The 20,242-nt window shown below is 37.3% G+C and overlaps 1 protein-coding gene across 4 annotated transcripts in view; it reads left to right on the top strand.

Annotated features, from left to right (window-relative positions):
- Positions 1 to 20,242, top strand: part of Ask1 (apoptotic signal-regulating kinase 1) — a 606,402-nt gene that overhangs the window by 490,597 nt on the left and 95,563 nt on the right. For all 4 annotated transcript variants that reach the window (XM_089239611.1, XM_089239614.1, XM_089239612.1 and 1 more), the window contains 2 exons: positions 3,090 to 3,149; positions 9,403 to 9,481. In XM_089239611.1, coding sequence (XP_089095737.1) covers positions 3,090 to 3,149; positions 9,403 to 9,481 — 139 coding nt within the window. The remainder of the gene's footprint in view (positions 1 to 3,089; positions 3,150 to 9,402; positions 9,482 to 20,242) is intronic.

Below are 20,242 nucleotides of genomic sequence, written 5' to 3' on the forward strand. Positions count from 1 at the left end.
CAGAAACCCCGTCTTGGCGAATCTCTATATTATAAAATATAATACTGACCAAATTACATATTTATAGCTTCCAGTGATTTGGTCTCAGCGATGATTGCCCCATATAACTTTTGAACCCCTCCCCCATGTCCCCCTTACAGTATGAATTTTGAAAAATCCATTGTTAGTGAGTTTTCACATTACAAAATAAAACTACTGACCAAATTTCATATTTATAGCTTTGGTGATTTCGGCTCAGTGATGATTGTCCCATATAACCTTTGAGGTCCCCCCCATGACCACTTTAGAGGCCAAATCAGAAAAAAAAACCCCTCTTTGTGAGTCTTTACATCAGGAAATCAAACTACTGACAAAATTTCATAAATATTGATAGCTCCAGCTGTTTAGGCTCGGCATGATTTCTCTGTATAACCTTTGAACCCCTTTATGGCACCCTTAGGGGGTCAAATTTTGGGAAATTCCTGCTTAGTGAGTCTTTATGTCATGAAATAAACCTACTGAACAAATTTCATAAATATAGCTTCAGCCATATCGGCTCGTCGATGATGAATCAGTCAGTCAATTAGTCAAGACATGTTATTATATATATATAATTGTTTTGTAACTCACTATAATGGAGAAAAATGAATCCAAAGTCATACCCAAGTCACCTCTTCAGATGAGATGACTTGAGTACAGAGTAATAGAGTAGTGTACCGACACACACACAAATCACTCCAACTGAAGGAGTAACAATTCTTCCTAGATATTTCTCTTTTTGAAGCATATGTTCTATCTGATCCAACTGGAAATAATTAGGGACAAATAATAAAAAGTATATATATAGAACTACATTTTTTTTTTTTATTTCAAATATAAATAGAGGGAATTATTCTCTCTTATGTCTACAATGTAAATCTGCCTGGTCACACATATAAAATACAGGGAAAATACATATAAAATACAAATATAAATACAGGGAATTTTTCTTTGATGTCTACACTGTAAATCTGCCTAGTCAAAGGTACCTATTTTATGTTAGTTGCTCGAATTAATTAAAAGTTCATTTCTTTAGGACCTGGAGCCTTACATTTTCTTGTGTGTGCTTGTAATGAATATAAAGTATTGTCCTCACAAGCTACCCCACAAATATCAAACATTTCACTAATAAAACAACCAGTATTTAACAAACTGATTTAATACAATTGATTATCATCCACAGTTAAAACAATAAGTATACTTGCCAAAGCAAATTTCTATCAACACTAAATTGCAACCACTAAGAACTGCAAAAAAATTTTGCAATGTTTTCATGAAACCTTCAAACACAGATAATGAAAACAGTAGACGAGGAAAAAAATGCAGGATAATACTACGATAGATTCTACCACCATTTTTAAACATGGAGACTCTCTCTGAGGGCTAGATTTCCAATCAATTCTCTATTTCATTTGCAGTGGCTATGGCATCATCTAAAATAAGAAACTAGAGTATACAGTACAACCTCTCTTTTTCTATCACCAGCGGGACAAAAAAATTTGTCCGTAAAAGAGGGGCGACTGTTAATCATTCGTTTGAAATGTATATTTTAATTATACAAGGGGAAAAATATTATTTGGCCATAAAAGAGGGGTGTTACTGTATATACCCAAGTCACCCTAATTTACGTTAAGTGATAGTCCACCTTTTCTTAAACTAAGCCAATATCAAGATTACAACCCTTTCGTTCTGCTGCCCCGTTTTTTACCATTCATCTCATCTAGGTTTGCCATGTATACAGGATTGTCCCATATTTTGAGGGAGTCTCTTGGTGTCTCAAAACATTTTAATTAAATCTGAAAATTTTTTTTTTTCTTTTTTCCACTAAAGTGATTGACAATAATGATAGGCTAACCCTAATTGGACTAAACATGACATTTTTAGGCCTAGCCACATATCAGAAGCACCTACTTTTTCAAACGATGCAAGATTTGAACTTTTTCGGGTTTTCCCTGATGACGATCCTTGCACAGGTTCAACACAATATCAATACATTTTCATGCATTCAGTTTTGTCTATCTTATCTTCTTTGAAAATTCCCTTTCTCTATATATTATGTTTATATAAGGTGCATAGGAAAATCCCTTTATCCTAGAATAACTCTCGAACCTTTGATCCTTGAATCATACTTCCAATTGAAAAAGGTATCCAAATAATGTGTAGATCTCAGCTATGTCATTCATATTATTTCTATTTAATTGCATACATGCACCTCGCACACATCCTCTGCAGAATTTCTAACAAATTGGTACATGCCAGAATGTGTGTTCTGAGTGCTTTACAGCTCTAATGTGATCACAATTGCGCTTGTTTTGTGTTCTGCCAGTGTGGCCATCTCTCTTCCATATTTTGAAGTGAAGATGGAAAACGTTTGAATAACTTTTGATGACTGCAATTCACAAAACTGTGCACCTTTCCAGCACTGTCATTGGACTGTAGGTGCAAATGTAAAGATGGCAAATGCTTGAATTTTCATGATATGAAAGTATCCATCATTCATATTACAAGGCGTTGTATAGTTATAAAAAAATTAACTTTCTATTTGGTCACCCTGTCCTAAAAACTCAATTAGAAAGTTGTTGCTCTGTCTCCCTAAGCCAAGTAAAAAAAAAAAAATCCATATTTTTTAGTGGAATATTCGCTGAGATGTTTGAATTCAAAAATTGCTGAGAAAATGAGGGAAAGAACATCACGTGAATCATAGAATGAGCTTGTCCATTAGTTCATGCAGTTCTTTTCTTCATTTTCAGCAATTTTTTAATTAAAATACGTAAACAAATAAGCATATGGATTTTTTTTGGGTTGGTCTCAGGAGAGATGGGGCAACAACTTTCTCTAATTGGGTTTTCCAGGACAGAATGACCGAATAAAAAATTAATCTCTTTAATTTAATATTTACACAATCCCTCACAATATAAATGACCTGAGGTCTACACGTTATTTAGATACTTTTTTCCATATGGAATTATGTGTCTAGGATCAACAGTTTGCAAGTTATTCCAGGATGAGGAGACTTTCCCATGCACCCTGTATATGTGCCTGTCTCATTTTATTTAATTCCATTTTCATAGATATGTGAAGTATGGTTGAAAGATCTTCTTGAAAGAAGCCCAGAACTTGTATTAACTAAGGTAAAGTATATATATATATTACAAAGTGTTACATCGTTCAATGAAGTCCTAATAATGCCTGGCAAGATACAATTAAAACCCAATACTTGGCATTTAGACATTTCCAACTATCAAATCCAAGCAGTTTTTCCAGATTGTGAAAACGCGTCGCTGAATTGGTTTTGCATGCGTATTATCAACACTAAAAACCATAAATTTTAGGTTGACAGATACAAAGAGACGCATTGAGTGAGTTATGGACATTTCAAAATGAAGACTTACGTGAGAATTTATTGTACTTTTTTTAGAAATCAGCAGATGCAATGAGTGTCTAATAAACGGATTTAAATTACTTTAAATGTAGTCATACACCTTTTTAGAATTTTTTTTTTAATGTCCACAACATTGTTCTTGCAGGATAGGAAAATTGCATTGAAATTATTTAGGATGCTGCAGCCCAGTAGTAGGGCAGTTAAAAGGAAGGATTAAAGTATCGATTAAAAGTCCCAATACAGGGGTGGCTCAAGCTTACCTGCCGCCCGGGTGCGAAGCGTCATGTGCCGCTCCTACTGGCGACCCTGCCAGGAGGCTGATAGGGCTTCGGATTAACCTGATGTTTTTTCAGGAGAAAGCCTCACATCATTGTTTACAGTGCAAAATATGTGTGACCATACGTCCCACTTTTGAAGTAGAAAATTTTTTGTCTTTGGTAAAATAATTCTAGAACAAAAAAACATTCTTAATAAATGCCAGATAACTTAATCCTTGAAAGAGCACTTATTTTTGTGAGCCATCATCACTTATCCTGTAAAGATGATATTTAACGGGGTAATTTTTATTAAGAAAATTTTTTCAAAGGTATTTCTGGTATTCCAGGGGCCGGACAAGTGAAAAACCAAATTTTTCCTTTGCTTTCATTTGACTATTGTGGATCAAATTCTGAGTTAGGGTATGGGCCCCTAGGCTGGGATCTTTGCAGGCCTCCTCCCAGTCAGATTTCTCACGGCCCCTTCTATAGTTAATTTATAGCCTGAAAAAGTCAAAAAATTATGAGAATTATCCCGGGCTCTTGTGGGAGCCATGGGTGAGGGAACCAAAATGCACACATGGCCCTTGTACTAGAGTACAGTGGTGGCGCTTGGCCATGTGACCACACGGGGCACCGCTTAAGAGGATGCTAAATCCGGGGTGAATGGGTAAACAAATATTCCGTTGGCAAAAAAAAACCAAACTGTCGGCTCTGGAGGGGCGCAAAATCCGAAATGAAGGGCCGAAAAATGTTTTGTTAGGAATTGTTTGGATAAATTGTGAGGGAGGGGCATGGCTTTCTAAGGGTAGGGCTGACAGGCTCTAGCTTGAGGCCCGGGACTAAATCCTTTTAACTTTTTTTTTTCACTCTAGAAATTAACTGTAGAAGGGGCCCCGTGGAAAATCGGGCATGGGGCCCCACGAAAGATTCCTTGACGCAGGAGGTAGGGGCTATGAGGGAGCAATAGGTAGGAGGCGCAAAAAATAAGTCCCACACGGGTACAGATTTTGTCTGGAGCCGCCTAGATAGCTTACATTCTTGTTTCTGGTATTACGATCAGAGGCCTTGTCTATTTTCTCAAAGTTTCCGTTGTCGTGTTGTAGTATGCCTCAAAAGCGTGATGTCGTGAATTTTTACTGTGTTAAATTTTGTTGTCTTAAGTAAAATCTACGCTGCCGCCCAGGTGCGCCGCACCCCTTGCACCCTCGCTTAAGCTGCTCCTGTCCCAATACGATATCACAGCAATGTAGTTTTAAAAAATTAAATTTTGCGAGTATTTTTCCTCATGTATGATTTGGTCTCTTGGAGTTCGTTATAACTGAATTCGACTTTATTTCTTTTCAGCAGAGGCAATGGATTGGCACCCCTTTTCAAAATTCATAAAAAATACCCCAGAGCAATCATTCTCTATTCGATTTTTATAAATATATTCCTCATCAGACCACTCAGTGCTTGCTGAAGATAGCTTTGTGCTAAACTATGTAGATGGCTATCAGTCTGCAATTGCACGAAAACGATGGGTTTTTTACAAGCTTTCATTTTTCACCCATCTACTTCTTGGATTGGATTACATTTACTACCAGCACTCAAAAGAATGTCAATGAATGGTCAACAAATCTTTGTTTGTTTCCTTTATGGCAGCTCTCTTTGAATGAAAAGTCTGAACTCGCATAATTTTCTGTCTTTACAGTTATTCCATTTTGCTTAAACCTCTTGTATAGTTTGTGCTGCGAAAACACACTGCGAAAATCTAACACTGCGAAAACTAATTAGCCCGCTAACCAGACACAGCTTCGATTTGGCGCTAAATAATTCAGCCAACCCCGGGATGTCACGTGACACTTTACAAAAAAAAGGCAGCAAAAAACAGCGATGGGTGTTCGCCACGAAATCCCTTATCTCGGGGCAGATCGACGAGCAGCAAAAAACTTTGGTGGGATCTCAGCCTAACAATGGAGGACGTATTAACCTGTTCTCAGAAATGAATGAGGAAAGACATGTGCATGGCAAATGTCAGCGACTAACCAGTGAAGTACCAGCTGAATATATTGTTTTGAATCAGTCATCAAGGTGCACATGACTGGTGATGTACCATACAGTTTTCTTTGCATGCAGTGAATTACGTTGCGAGTTTCCGTTGTGCTTTTTTCCAAGTGTAGTATTGTTCATTTATTCAAATGATAGGTTCACAAATATAAATTTTTGTTACGAATTTAGAGAAAGGTTTTCAAATTTTAGAGTAGAAAAATCGCTGGAAATTTATAAAGTTACACAATTTATATGTGCATCTATCGTGAATACACCTAACCAAACGTTTCGCCCATAATTGAACAATCTCCTGCTCTTCAGCGGACTTTTATGGTGAGTTACAATGTAGAATTTTTTTACATCGGTCATAAAATATAATTTACACTAAATTATTAACAAAACGTGCTAATAAATAAGTATTACGTCGATGTAAGTCAGCACAAATAAATTTAAATGTATAGCAAGATTCTCATTTTTCCCACTGTGAATGAAACTGAAAAATTATTCTATGAAATTCAATATATTAAGACCTCTCGATTTAATTTTGTGATCAATTATATTATTCAATGATGATGTTTGCAGTTGGTGAAGAAACGTGCTTCGTTCATACGTACATATTTTGACTTCTGTGCATTATTAATACAGCACCAAAAAGGAAAAACGTTCTAACAGTCCGTTAAAACCGTAATATAATAATGAATTCAACTCATAAGTTCATTAAAAGAATTTTAAATGAATTAATCTCTTAAAAGTGTTTAAATTAATTAATCTCTTTAAAGTGTTTAAATTAATTAATCAATTTGTTTGTGTGAATGGTTTTAATTAATTAATAAATCAATTTGCACTGAATTAAAAAGTAATTGGCTGTTTATTAATTATTTATTACCTTATGAACGAGTAAATTATTGCAGACCGGGCCGTAGACTCATAGAAATTAGATTCATCTGGTCGCGGTTTTAAAAAGGTTTAGAACCACTGTTTTAGGAGGATTTTTGGGAACTCGTATTATGTCTAGGCCTGCTCATCTCACTACTGTCTTGGAATGGATGCCATGCCCGCCCCCTTTCCCCCAAGGGTGGTGTTGACAGGGCTCCAGCTCGAGGCAATAACAATTACTCGATGCGTGGCCAACTATTTAGAGGACTAAGAAGGGTGGAGGGGGTACGAATTCTATTATTGTGTTTTATTTTTTGCATCATAAAATTTATTGAACCGGGGGGGGGGAAGAAAATGTTTTATCTAGAAACCCACCAAAAATCATAGCTTGTGAGTCACCAACTTTTAAATTTTTTCGCTCATTTAACATGATGATTGGCCACAGATCAGTGCTGTCTTAACACATGCGCCCAATCAGGCACGGCCTGGGAGCCTCAACAGAACAGGGACCTCACAAAAATGACAACTGTTTGATATTTTCGGAATTTACTAGGTAGGGCCTGCCACAGATATGGATAAAAGGTGGAACTAACAAGAATGCGTCTAAACACGTGAACCGAAGGTTTGAAATCAACTGTTCTTAATTATGGATCCTTGGAGTTCAGTGGACTTTTATGAGAAAACAATTAGCTTATTTTTCTTATACAGTAAAACCCCTCTTAATGGACACCTCTCAGATGCTGTTACCCTCTCGTTTACGGCCAAATAATAATTTACCCTTGTATAATAAAAGTATGTATTTCAAACCCCTGATTAATGGTCACTTCTCTTTTAAGGAAGAATTTTTTTGTTCCACTGGTATCCGCAAAATATAGGTTTTACTGCATTATGCACTGAGTGGCCATTAATTACTTGACAGTTTTAAGCAAATGAACTATGGCACGCACCACACTGTTGCCGCTACAGGGCTAGGCTGTCATAAAAAAAGAAAGCTAAGTTCCTGAGTACAGAGCCGCAACTACAGGGGAGTAGGTGGGTCTGCTGCCACAGGCGCCGGGCCAGAGGAGGAGCAAATTTTCCCTCTTTACCTATATTCAACATTAAAAGAGGGTGCCAAAATGCATGCTTGCCCATTATAAAGGGGCGTCAGAATATCCGGGAAGCGTGCTTGCCCCGGCTGACCAAGCATCTATTTGCTTCTCTGGGTACTACTCTGGTTTAAATAGCTTTTCCGGTCTGGACATTAGGCTCCCGTCCCGCTTTCGTAGCGAAATTATTTTGCTCTTTATCTCGAAAAGTTTGCAACGTAAATAGACAATATTGGTATTGTCTATTAGCTGTTCCAAAGACAAATCCGATGATACCAATATAATTATGTCAGTAGCTACAACGCTGTGTATTGTTTATAAACGTTTTCTCCGACACGGCCCCGCCCCATAAAATTGGCTAAATCCGATAGAGCCTGGTCCGCGTGTTCTTTTTGAAAGAGAGAAAGTATGGACAATGAGGTTCAAGGCACAAAGTGTTCATATCGAAACTTGCGGCCTTGTCCACGACACACAGCCTACCAAAATTTTTTTCCACTGAAATAGAAACCAATGATTTTGAATTAAAACCATTAAATTCTTTGAAAAAGGGCTATGGCTGGAAAAGGAAAAGGGACATTTTCAAAAAATTGCAGTAAAACGACTTTCACATTTATACAACGTTTTGACCCATATGAGCGTACAAACTTCATTTATACGACGCGTTGTATAAACGAAGTTTCGTTATATTGAAACTGAGCCCCCCCCAACATTTTGAATTACTTTACGCCTATGCGTATATCCAATGGCTATAGGTGAGATGGCCTACCTCAGTGACATCACATGCTTCGTGTGGAGGCCTTGTTCTCTAGTAGGTGTTGACATGGTCCTCTGATTTTTCAGCTTGCCAGGCCTTTAGTAAGTCACTGTAATCGCCCTGAGGGCAGGACTTAGCATAAAATTTCTCGCATTCCGCCATCTGGCCTGTGAAAGCAGTTATATGTGTCTGATATATATGTATATCTGAAATAATGTGTTCCCAATGAAAATGCTCTGTGTTTCTTGAACCAATGTCACCATTTCTGTTGTTTGATGTAGGCCAAAGATTGCCTTTACTAGTATTTGTACACACATTCAAACAAACATTTTATTTCCATAAAATTAATTTATTTCAATTAATAATATTTTTATTTACACAAACTATATAGGGAGAGAGCATAACTAAGCATGTGTTTCTGTCTTTCTGTGAGTCTGGTGTTCTTGGCGACTGCCACAGATGATTCTTCAATTTTATTCCCCATTTATTTGGAGAAAATAAAGATCACATGCTCGAAATATAAATTTTTGTGTTTAAAACTTCTTTGTATGTCATTCATTCCATCATGGTGTTGAATTCTTTCTGCCATGTAGTAACTTTCAATGTCTTCCCCTGTGAAATGCATGTGTCCATGCGAACCTTTTATTTAAAAACATATTGTATTTATTTTGAAATTGAGTTATGTGTGTGTGTGTTTGAAATGTAGATTAGGTGGTGGTGTCATAGATAATTTTATTGTGACTGTTTTCTGTTTTGTATTCACTTACAAAAAAATGGCAATCTCTATTAGAGAAATGAAAATATGACTTCATATGAGCTGAATTTAGTTTCTTATAAAATGAGGGAATAAAAAAAAAATGTTGAAACAATCGCAACTTGATAGTAACTGCACAAACTAATATTTTGTTTTTGAAACCATAATAGCTGTGACTAATTTTTGGTGCATTTTTATAACTTGCAGTTAATAAATAACCATATGATGTAAGTAAATAATTGCAGGAGCATTTGGAGGTATTGCTGAATGGGATGAGAGACTTCATTCCTGAACAAAACAAAACTTGCATTGAACAAGCTGTCAGTGAGTTTTCTCAGTTATTTTTGGTTTTTTTTAAAAAATATCAACTTGGGTTTGCACGCTACATAAGTTGTGTATCATTTTGAAACTTTTGAATTTTTCTTTATAATGTATAGGGGAAAAAAAGTCAAGAATTTTTTCATTTTTAACATCTGAACAATTTTTTTAAATGCTATTCTTCAAATTTCTTTTGATGGAATAAAGAATAGTGCCAATTATATATGAATTATTTTATTAAGACCACAGAGAGATAAAAGTTTTTATTTTTATAATTTCCTTACTATTTCATAGAGATGAAACTGTCACAGCTAAATTCCTCTATTTTTACAATAATTTTTCATACAGTAAAATAAAAAAAAAAAAGGTTCAGGTAATTTGAGATGCTGAAATTATTTAAGTTTCTTTTTCAAACTTCTCTTTATAGGGCATGACTTTGTACTTTTTTTTTATTTTTTCATGAATGGCTGCAGTTTCAGTTTTTATGGAAGCATTTTTCATCCTACACTTCTTCACTTTATTGCTGCTTTTTTTCTTGTACAATACAACTGGGTGAAACCTTTTAAGAGCTCTTCTCTTCCATCTTCAAACCACACATTTCTTCTATTAACCCTATCAGTGGCACTGACGAGATATATCACCTTTTTAAAAGTCTTATTTTAACATCAACAAGAACAGTATTTTGTGAAGTTAATTACTCAATGAAACACTTTTGCCTATACCCCTTACTTTGCTCCTGCTGAAAATCGAAATAAAGCCTATGTAAGAACAATAACTACAAATATTTGTGAGGTAAGAGTTTTGCCAGTGATGGGTGGCAACCACCCATCACTGGCAAAACATCTTATTGTTGATGTTTTGAGTGAAGGGACGTGATATGTGATGTGAACATCGAACTTATATTACTGGAGGGAGCATTCAGCCGCCGCGACAGTTTAAACATCTAATGCAAGGAAACCAAGCGACTCGGTGAAAACAAAGCTCGTTTGCCTATAGAAATGTACCGTTCTGTCTCTAAATATTGTGTTTTAAAGATTAAAAAAAAGGATAGAGAACTTATCTAAAGATGAAAAAAGATTAAATTATTTATTTCATAAATACTGGAATAATTTCTTTCGTTAATGCTGAAAAAATTTCTTTCATCAATTCTTGAATTTTCCTTCATCAATTCTGGAATTTTCCTTCATCAATTCTGGAATTTTCCTTCATTAATTCTTGAATTTTCTTTCATTAATTCTGGAATTATTTCCTTTATTAATTATTATTTCTTTCATTACGTAATTGCTTTCATCAATTTTGGATTTGTTTCTTTTATTGATTGTGAAATTATATCTCATTAATTCTGAAATTACATCTCGTTAATTCTGTAATTATATCTAATTAATTCTGGAATCATCTCTTTCATCAATTTTGGAATTATCTCTAATTAATTCTGGAATTATCTCTAATTAATTCTGGAATTATCTCTTTCATTAATTTTGGAATTATCTCTTTCATCAATCTGAAATTATCTTTCATTAATGTTGGATCAGAATTATAATTCTTTTGTCAAAATCTCTTTCATTAATTCTGGAATTATCTTTCGTTAATGCTGGAATTATCACTTTCATTTATTTTGGAACTGCAATTATATTTTTCATTAACTTTGGAATTATCTTTCATTAATTTTGGAATTATCTTTCATTAATTTTGGAATTATCTTTCATTAATTTTGGAATTATCTTTATTAATTCTGGAATTATCACTTTCATTAATTCTGGAATTATCACTTTCATTAATTTTGAAATTATCAATTTCGTCAATGCTGAAAGTAACTCTTTCATTAATTCTGGAATTATCTTTAATTACTCTCATGAAAGGAATGCCACATGCGACTCATGAAAGAAACAAATCTAAATTAAAGAAACAGAAATGAATCGATCTGCCTGTTTTTGCTTCAAAAAATGCTTGATTAAAGCTGCAGAATTTCTTCAATGTAATTTATATGGGCCCATAATTAATTCTAAAACATCCTAAACTATATGGATTGATGCAATTGGATAATATAAGACAATACGGAGACATTAATTCTCATTTTCGTGCTTGAGAAGATATAAATAAAAAGCTGAAATTAATGTTATTGCATGGCTATCCACCTCAAAAGTGGGTCTGGCTCATTATTTTATATTTAATTTTCTGGGCTTCGTATTTCTAAGCGAACTCAATATTTCGAAAATCAAAAATTCAATTCAATTTTTGCAATTATTGATGGGGAGGAAAACCCTACTAAATTTCCGCATTTCTATGCTAAAATCGACAATTTTAACATTGATCTCTATGGGGGGTAGTGTTTGTTTGCACCAAGTCAAGTGATCTTTCGACGTAGTTGTTGGGGAACACCGTTCTCATCACTGCCAAGGCAGAGACCGTTGACGTCATACTCCCTCCAGTAATATAAGCTCGATGGATGTGAACGATGCTCCATGTTTTGTATCATTTTTTTATATTAAATCCTAATTAAAATATATCTTCCACGTCATGTTTCATCATTCAAGTGATGTAAAGCCCATAATTCAGAAGTGGGATAGTCATGGCCTCCACATAGAGGGAGGGCTGACAGGGCCCTGGAGTCAAGGGGGCCGTGGGATGACCCTCGATTTCTTTTTTTCCCCCTTTCAGATATGTCCCATAGCAGAAAACAGAGGACATTTTAACATCAGTCGTATCAATTTGTATGCGTATCAATGGATATTTTGAACAAAGTATTTCTATTCTTTTTATTGCACTTTTTTAACAATGCACATGTATAAGTAACCAAAAAAAAACAAAAAAAACAAAGAAAATAAAAATTTACAAGGCACCACTCTCGGAGTCCTTCTCCAAGGAAGGAAGAAAGGACATTCTGGTTATAAGGTCCGTCCCACAACGTGCCCCCCCCCAGACCTCCAAGTCTATGTACGGCTATGCGCAGGACAAGAAAAATACGTACAACTGAGGTCTGTAAAAGGCAAAAAGTGCCCTGAAATGTCTTCTGATTCGTGCATTTCATAAATTCCCTTGAATGGAAGCAGACCATTTCAACTTTCGGGAGTCACTGAGAGATGTGCAAGTTTGACCATTTTCTTCGTAATGGTGGACAGCGGCATTGTCCCCTAATTGTTTACTTAATCTGAGGTGGCCTCAGTCCCATTCTCCTTGAATTATTGAGAGACTACTGTAATTCTCTACTTGAGTTAAAATACCACTTTCAGAAGTTTCTCGATGAGCAAAACGGATTATGCCGTGCAAAACATTTCATGCTATCCTCAGCCCGAAATTCGGTATCTACACAAAAAAGTTTTAGGTGCCAATACTGATCAAAAAAGGTTCTTGAGCAGTTCAGCAATTGCAGATCATAAAGTTGTAATTCAAAAAAGTACCTTACTTATACAGCCAAACACGGTTAAAACGATATTGAAGATTTTGCGAAATTTCTTTGGTACAAATGATTCCGGAAGTTCAGGCAAAATGTCATAAATGCCTTTTTTTTTGCCTATTTTTAAACTTTTTTTAGTGAAAATGCCTTTTTTGAAATTTTCGTGCCATAAATGCCTATTTTCACATAGTTTTAAGTTTATTAGTGAATTTCAGAGCTCATAACCCGTGAAACTTGGATATTATGGGCATTGAAAACTTAAAAAATATCACTCTTTTAAAATTTCACAAATCTCAGTGTTACTTATCAGAAAGCCCTCCCCCCGGTCCCATTTAGACGCAACTAAGTTGTCGGTAAGCGTGTCCGTCAATCTCTTTGTGCCATAGTGTAATTGAGACGAAACATATGGAACTTTTTTATTACACACGTATATACAGTCAAACCTCGTTAATGGGTCACTCTTGGGAGAGCAAAAATATGACTTAGTAAGCGGAGTGACTCGTTAAACGGAGTGAACCATAGCTGTGCCAATTCCTTCCTGAGGACAATTGGGACTTCCAAAAAGTGATCCGGTAAACGGAGTGACATGTTAACCGGGTGACGCACTAACGAGGTTTGACTGTATATATATATATACACTGCTCAAAACAATTAGGGGAGCAAGCAAAAAAGTGAAGAATTACATTCTAATACTAGGAATATGAAATTTCTTCCTTACAAATCAGGGATTCCCAAACTATTTACGTTAGCATTGCTCTTAGAAATTTTAAATATTTCAAGTAATGTTGAAGGGAGGTTAAAGGGTGAAATTTGCGACCCTCCTGGTCCTGCAACAAGGCCATTTCACCCCCCAGTTGCAGCTCAGTTTCCAGTACCCCAACACTTAGGTAGCCACGGCCGGAACTAGGGAAGAAGTCAGTTTTCACAAGTGGAAATCTTGAGGGGGCTGCTAATTCTGGGGAGGGAGGATGAGAAAATTACATATTCTTCCCGCCACAACTAAAATGATCTTGTCTCTGTTGAACCGGGCTTTTGGGCTGAGATCTTTTGTGAGGGCCCCAATTTTTCACAGGGAAGTGCTTGGAACCGGTCATAGGCGTAAACTTGTATTGGGCCAATGGGATCGAGGCCTCGCTATTAATTTTGAAGAGCTGGCTCAACCCCCCCCCCCCAAAAAAAAAATCTCATGGATACGTTTTCCACACCCAGACTCAGAATAATCATGTTACGTCAGTACAGTGTGTTTCGGCCTTTATACGAAGCTGTGACAAAAAAAAGTGGCGATTTTTCCACAAAAACTTTTTTCCGGCCATTTTTCAGGATGCAACTTATTTATCGGAAATTACTGTAATTTTTTCTATGTTCCATTGTAAATTAAATTGGGGAATTTCTAAAAAGTATGTAGTATTTTTTACTTATGTTATTCAAAATTGTGTTTATTTAGAAATGAAGAATTATTCTCAAGGTTTTAATAGGGTTCCTCCTCTCACGGTCACTTCTTTTTTATGGACGAATTCCTTTTTGTCTCGTGGATGACCGCAAAGCGGAGGGGAGGGGTTTACATACCCTGTTTATGTTCGCAGCACTCTTAGAAATTTTAAATATCTTGCGGCATCTCAGTCGATCTCGAGGAGTTATTTTGATGTTTTCCCCCCTACAATAAAATGATCTTCAATACTAGTTACAGCCATTGAGAAGAAATATAAGTAGAGAGCGAAAGCCCATTCACGCACTGTTCCGAACAGGTGCTCAGAGGTGCCACGTGACTTATATCAGCAAAGCTGCCATATTTGGCGGTTATCTTGCGCGCTTCGTAATTTGGCGAGTTCGTAATCGCACACTGTCAGACATTTTGCCTGCGGAGCTTTTTGTCGTGGTATGCAGAGTACCTTCAGAAAATGGATGAAAACTATGAAAGACAATTAATTGTAGAATGAAAAATAATTTCGGAATTGAAAAATATTTGATTTATTGAAAGAATTCTAGAACAAATTGATGAAAATTCAGAATGTCTTAAAGAAATAATTTTAAGTTTACTGGTTTTTAAAATAATTTTTCAGAAGTTAAAATCTTATCCTAATTTACAGTAATGTTTTTGTCCTGAAAATATTTTTTCCTTTTTTTTGTTACATATGAGATTTCCCCCAATCACAATGTTGAATTATTTTAAGTGGATACTGTTAATTAGTTTGTATTGGTTAAAAAGTTGAATGAAAAGTTAAATTGAAACCTTCACAGATTGTTTACAAAGTTGTTGGGGGCCCATCAAAGATCTTAGCGCAGGCAGCATGTGGGGCCTCTTATACACTTGGATATTATTTCAGAGGTTCTCAAACCTTTTCCACCCGCGGCACCTCTTTTCTTAATCAACGCTTATCTGCGGCTCCCCAGAGCAGTTTAACAGTCTCTTTGTAAAACCTTTGCAGGGTGCCGCAGCATACAGTTCGAGAACCCCTGCATTATGTGTTTATATTTTCTGTTTTCAATGTAAGCTTCCCCAATATTCTGAAACATTATACTCAAATGACCAGCAACGTTACTGTGTGGTGATGGTTGTCAATTTAAATTATCAAACTTGAAATGCAAATTCAACTAAATTATCAACCATCCAATCATTGATTAAAAACTGTAAAATACATATGATAGAACTATTCTATTTCAGAATACGCATTAGCTTGGTTTTAAAGAATTTATGATCAAAAAACCCATCATTGATTGATTATTAAACCCATTTTCCACCACCATATTATGAGGGGAGGGGTCTCAGGTCATCTGTGCCAGAGACATTTTGAATTCATTACCTTCAAAAAACATTTTAAATTAACAGAAATTGAAAAATATAGCACATAAAGGTATTTTCGTTCAATATTTTTATTTATTCCAAAAAATAATTTTAATTTTTGATTGTCTTGGGCAGGGCTGTCTTTAGAGCATCATGGATCCCAGGGCCAAGCAATTTTTCTGAGATCCCACCTGGCAAATTCTCAAAAATTTTACCTGGTTCTCATTTTTGTGAGGCCCAGCGTTCTCTTGAGGCCCCCGGTTCAGGGGGGCCCATGCATTAAGATGGCACTGGTCTTGGGGCAGACACGGGACCCCTATACCCCCTCCTGCATAGGTTTGTTACATTTTACTGTAGTAAAAATCTTACCGCTACTACTAAAGTAGGTTGAAGAATGGGTCATCACTAAAATCAAATTTGAAAAAAACGGGGCACTACTTAAAAATGGGACGTATGGTCAGGCAAAATATGCATAAATATTATGGCCTGTACAGAGAAATGACTCGCATATACTTTGAGCAACACCAATCATTTCTGACTTCCGGTGTCCCTGCTTCGCGGGTTACTTAAGTGATCTTTGAGACCTACTTCAGTGATCTAAAAATGTGCCATGGGCCACCTAAATGCTCTGGAATCGGGCCACGGGTTATTGAAGCGATCTGTAAATGTGCTGCTTAGTTCATTTTCACAAAATTTGGTTTAAGGGGGCAAGCCACATCAGAATCAGATAACCTTCAGACCCACATTTCGTCCGAAATTAATTAATTTTTTTGTTTCAGTAATACAAAAATGAATATATATATATATATATTCCAATTAATATATAAGTCCAATTCGAACCTTCTCGTGGTGCAGCCTGTTAGTAGCCATGTTTTAACATGTGGTGAATGGACGTGGATGGGCTTCCTCCAACCATCACTGGCCAGCATGGAGGATTACTGCCAAAAACCCTCTAAAAAGAAGTATAAATTCTATCTACAAACTAAGGCCCTCAGTCCCCAGCAGTCTGAGCGACCCTGGTTACAGCAGCAACGAACAAGACATGTAGACAGAGGGTGCTAAGAATCTCTACGTTAAACCAGACAGCCATAACATGATGACCTTGGCCACGTATAACGGACAATCTCTTTCTTTAGAAAATCGTTTGCAGGAGTTGGAAGTAGTACTGGAAAAAGAATAAATTTGGCCATCTTGGGCATCTGTGAAATAAGAAGAAAAGGAGAGGAGAAAATCAAACTTGCCAGTGGACATGTATTTTACTACAGAGGAACAGATAATGGAAGAATCAGTGGGGTAGGATTTCTCATTCATAAAAAGTGGAAAAATCACACTGTTCACGATCTTGTGGCATGATTTTCAGGATGGGTCTCTGGTAACTAGCGTCGAATATTCCGCTGAACGAACCATCGATAATTAAGGACAATTCAAGATGAAATTAACTGAATTTATTGAAACATGAGAGGGAAAACGATACATGAGTCGCGTTGTTGTCGGTTTGATCGCGGTGGTCATACTCTGTTGCACGCGTAGCCATCAAGGCAACGGCCGCTCGCTAACGGTATGCTGCTGCCATCTAGGTGCGTCAACAACATGCCGCCCACCTTGAAACATTGTTTCAATACTGACATGTTTACATGAAATTCAATGGCAGCTGCATGTGAAAATTATAAATATATATATATATATATATATATGTGCAAATTGTATAGATGCGCAGAAACATATGCTATTGTATATGAAATCTAAAAAATGTGATATATGATATAACCTTGAGCAGTCATACTAGTTGTCAACTGGTAGACGACAAAGTTTTTGTACATTTCTCTTAAATGTCCCATCCTTGGACTTGATACAGACAACTCTGACGATCCCGTCGGATCCCGGAAACAACTCTGTCACTCGACCAAGTCTCCACTGCAAGGGTGGTAGACGATCTTCTTTCACTAGAACGAGATCACCAAGAGCGAGATTTTCTTTTGGTTTCAACCACTTGCTTCTATGCTGTAGCTGGGTAAGATACTCAGCTCTCCAACGATTCCAGAAATGTTGCAGAAGGCGCTGTACCAACTGCCAACGGGTGAGACGATTGAATTTTGTTTGTGTGAAGTCTGGCTCGGGCAATGCTGTCAACGGACCACCTATGAGAAAGTGACCGGGAGTGAGAGCAGACACGTCGTTTGGATCATTTGAAAGTTCACAGAGAGGACGAGAATTGAGACATGCCTCAATCTGTGCCAACAAGGTATACAGCTCTTCGAATGTTAGCTGTATGTTGGAAGTGATTCGCCTGAGATGGTATTTCACGGCTTTCACTCCAGCTTCCCAAAGACCTCCCATGTGAGGAGATGCTGGAGGATTGAAATGCCAGTTTATTCCGACATCGGTGAGATGACTGGAAACACGTTCGTTATGAGTGCGAGATGAAAAGAGACGAGCAAACTCTCTCAGCACCTTGTCAGCTTTCACGAAGTTAGTTCCACAGTCACTGTATATATCACTCGGCTTTCCTCTCCTGGAAATGAATCGTTTCAGAGTGGCGATGAATGCCTCTGTTGACAAGTCACTTACAACTTCACAATGCACAGCTTTGGTTGAGAAGCATACGAAAAGTGCCAGGCATGCCTTGCATGGTTTTGCTCGAGATGCCTTTGACATCCTGATGGTGAAAGGTCCTGCATAATCGACAGCAAAGTGAAGAAATGCTCGAGATGGTGTTACTCTCGCAGCCGGTAGATCGCCCATGATTTGAGGAGCTGTTGCGCCACGATAGCGAACACAGGTTATGCATTTTCTCACAAATTGCCGGATGACACTTCTTCCAGAAACAATCCAGAATTGCTGTTGGATGCAAGACTGGAGAAGTTGAGGTCCAGCATGCAAATGCATTGTATGATAATGCTGGATAATCAACTGAGTGAAATGATGCTCTTTTGGAAGAAGAATTGGATGTCGGTGACTTCCCAACCAATATGCATGTCGCAATCTTCCGCCCACCCTGATAATTCCATCATCGGCGATGAATGGATTCAACCGAAGAATATTGCAGTTTGAAGGTAGCGTTCCTGATTTTCTCAACGAAGACAATTCTGATTTGAATTCTACTTCTTGAACTCTCCTGACCCATGTATATAATGCGTGTGTCAGCTCTTGAGTGGTAAGAAACCCTGTGCTCCTTTCGGGTGCCGCAAGTTTGCAGTTGTCTATGAATCTGAAGACATATGCCGTAACTCGCTGAAGAGAAGTAAGTGAGGAAAACCTGTCGATAATTTCCATGTCACGTGCAATACCAACAAACACAGATTGGTTGCAAGAAATATTTTTCTTCTCTTCAGTCAAAACTTCATCCACGGAGCTGCACAACACAGGTTTGTCTGCTGGCTGACCTGGCTTGGAAAGGAATTCTGGGCCATACCACCATAGGGGAAATGGCTTCAATTTGTTGGCTGTCATTCTTTGTGATGCACAATCAGCGGGATTGTCGGTTCCATCAATGTGATTCCAATGACCCCCAGGGAGGAGCTCATGAATTTTTTTCACTCGATGAGCCACAAACGTCTTCCACCGGCTTGGATGTGAAGAGAGCCAGGCGAGAACAATTGTAGAGTCAGTCCAGCACCATATGTTTGTGTTGACTAGACGTAGTGCATTGCATGTAAACTCGATGAGTCTTGCAAGCAGCACTGCTCCACAAAGTTCAAGTCGAGGCAAGGTTGTTGGCTTCACAGAGGCCACTCGTGTCTTTGCTGTTACTAGTTGAACCTTCGCAGCTCCTTCACTGGAAACTGTTCGAATGTACACAACCGCAGAGTACGCCTTTCCCAATGCATCACTGAAACCGTGAATTTCTAACATATGTGGAGAGATTTGCATCATATATCTTGGAATTTGAATGTCCTCCACTTGCTTGAAGTCTTCATAAAATGCTGTCCATCGATTGTGAATGTTCTCTGGCAATTGCTCATCCCAAGACAGTTCAGCTTTCCACATTTCTTGTATTAGAATTTTGACATTGATTACAACAGGAGCCAGCCATCCAAGTGGGTCAAACACCTTGGAGATGTGTTTTCAGAGAGATGACCAAGAGCGCTTGGTCCACTGTTGCATATTTACCGGTGGTGATTTTGAATTGAAAATAAATACATCATCCTTTGGCTTCCATAAAATGCCCAAAGTTTTGATGTCAGTCTCTATTTCGAACGTACTACTTGTCGCACGAAAGTCATTCGGTAGCAATACAAGAACGTCTTCTTCATTTGATGCCCACTTTTTTATGACGAATCCACCGTTTTGAAGAAGTTTAATGATTTCCTGCTGAATGTGAATAGCTTCCTCGACTGAATCTGCTCCAGTGAGCAAATCGTCTACATAAAAATCCTGCTTGACTATGGCAGAAGCTCTGGAAAACTCATCTTTTTCATCCTCAGCCAACTGCTGCAGGCACTTGGTAGCTAAGTAAGGTGCTGATGCAGTTCCGTATGTCACAGTCAGCAATTGATACTCCTTGAGTATATCTGGTGATTCCCTCCACAAGATTGTTTGGTACTTCGCGTCGTCCGGATGAACAAGTATCTGACGATACATTTTGACAATA

Source organism: Pholcus phalangioides, unplaced genomic scaffold, assembly GCF_987345545.1.
Source record: "Pholcus phalangioides strain wild (caught in Gottingen) unplaced genomic scaffold, Ppha-v1.0 ptg000011l_1, whole genome shotgun sequence".
NCBI lineage: Eukaryota > Metazoa > Arthropoda > Arachnida > Araneae > Pholcidae > Pholcus > Pholcus phalangioides.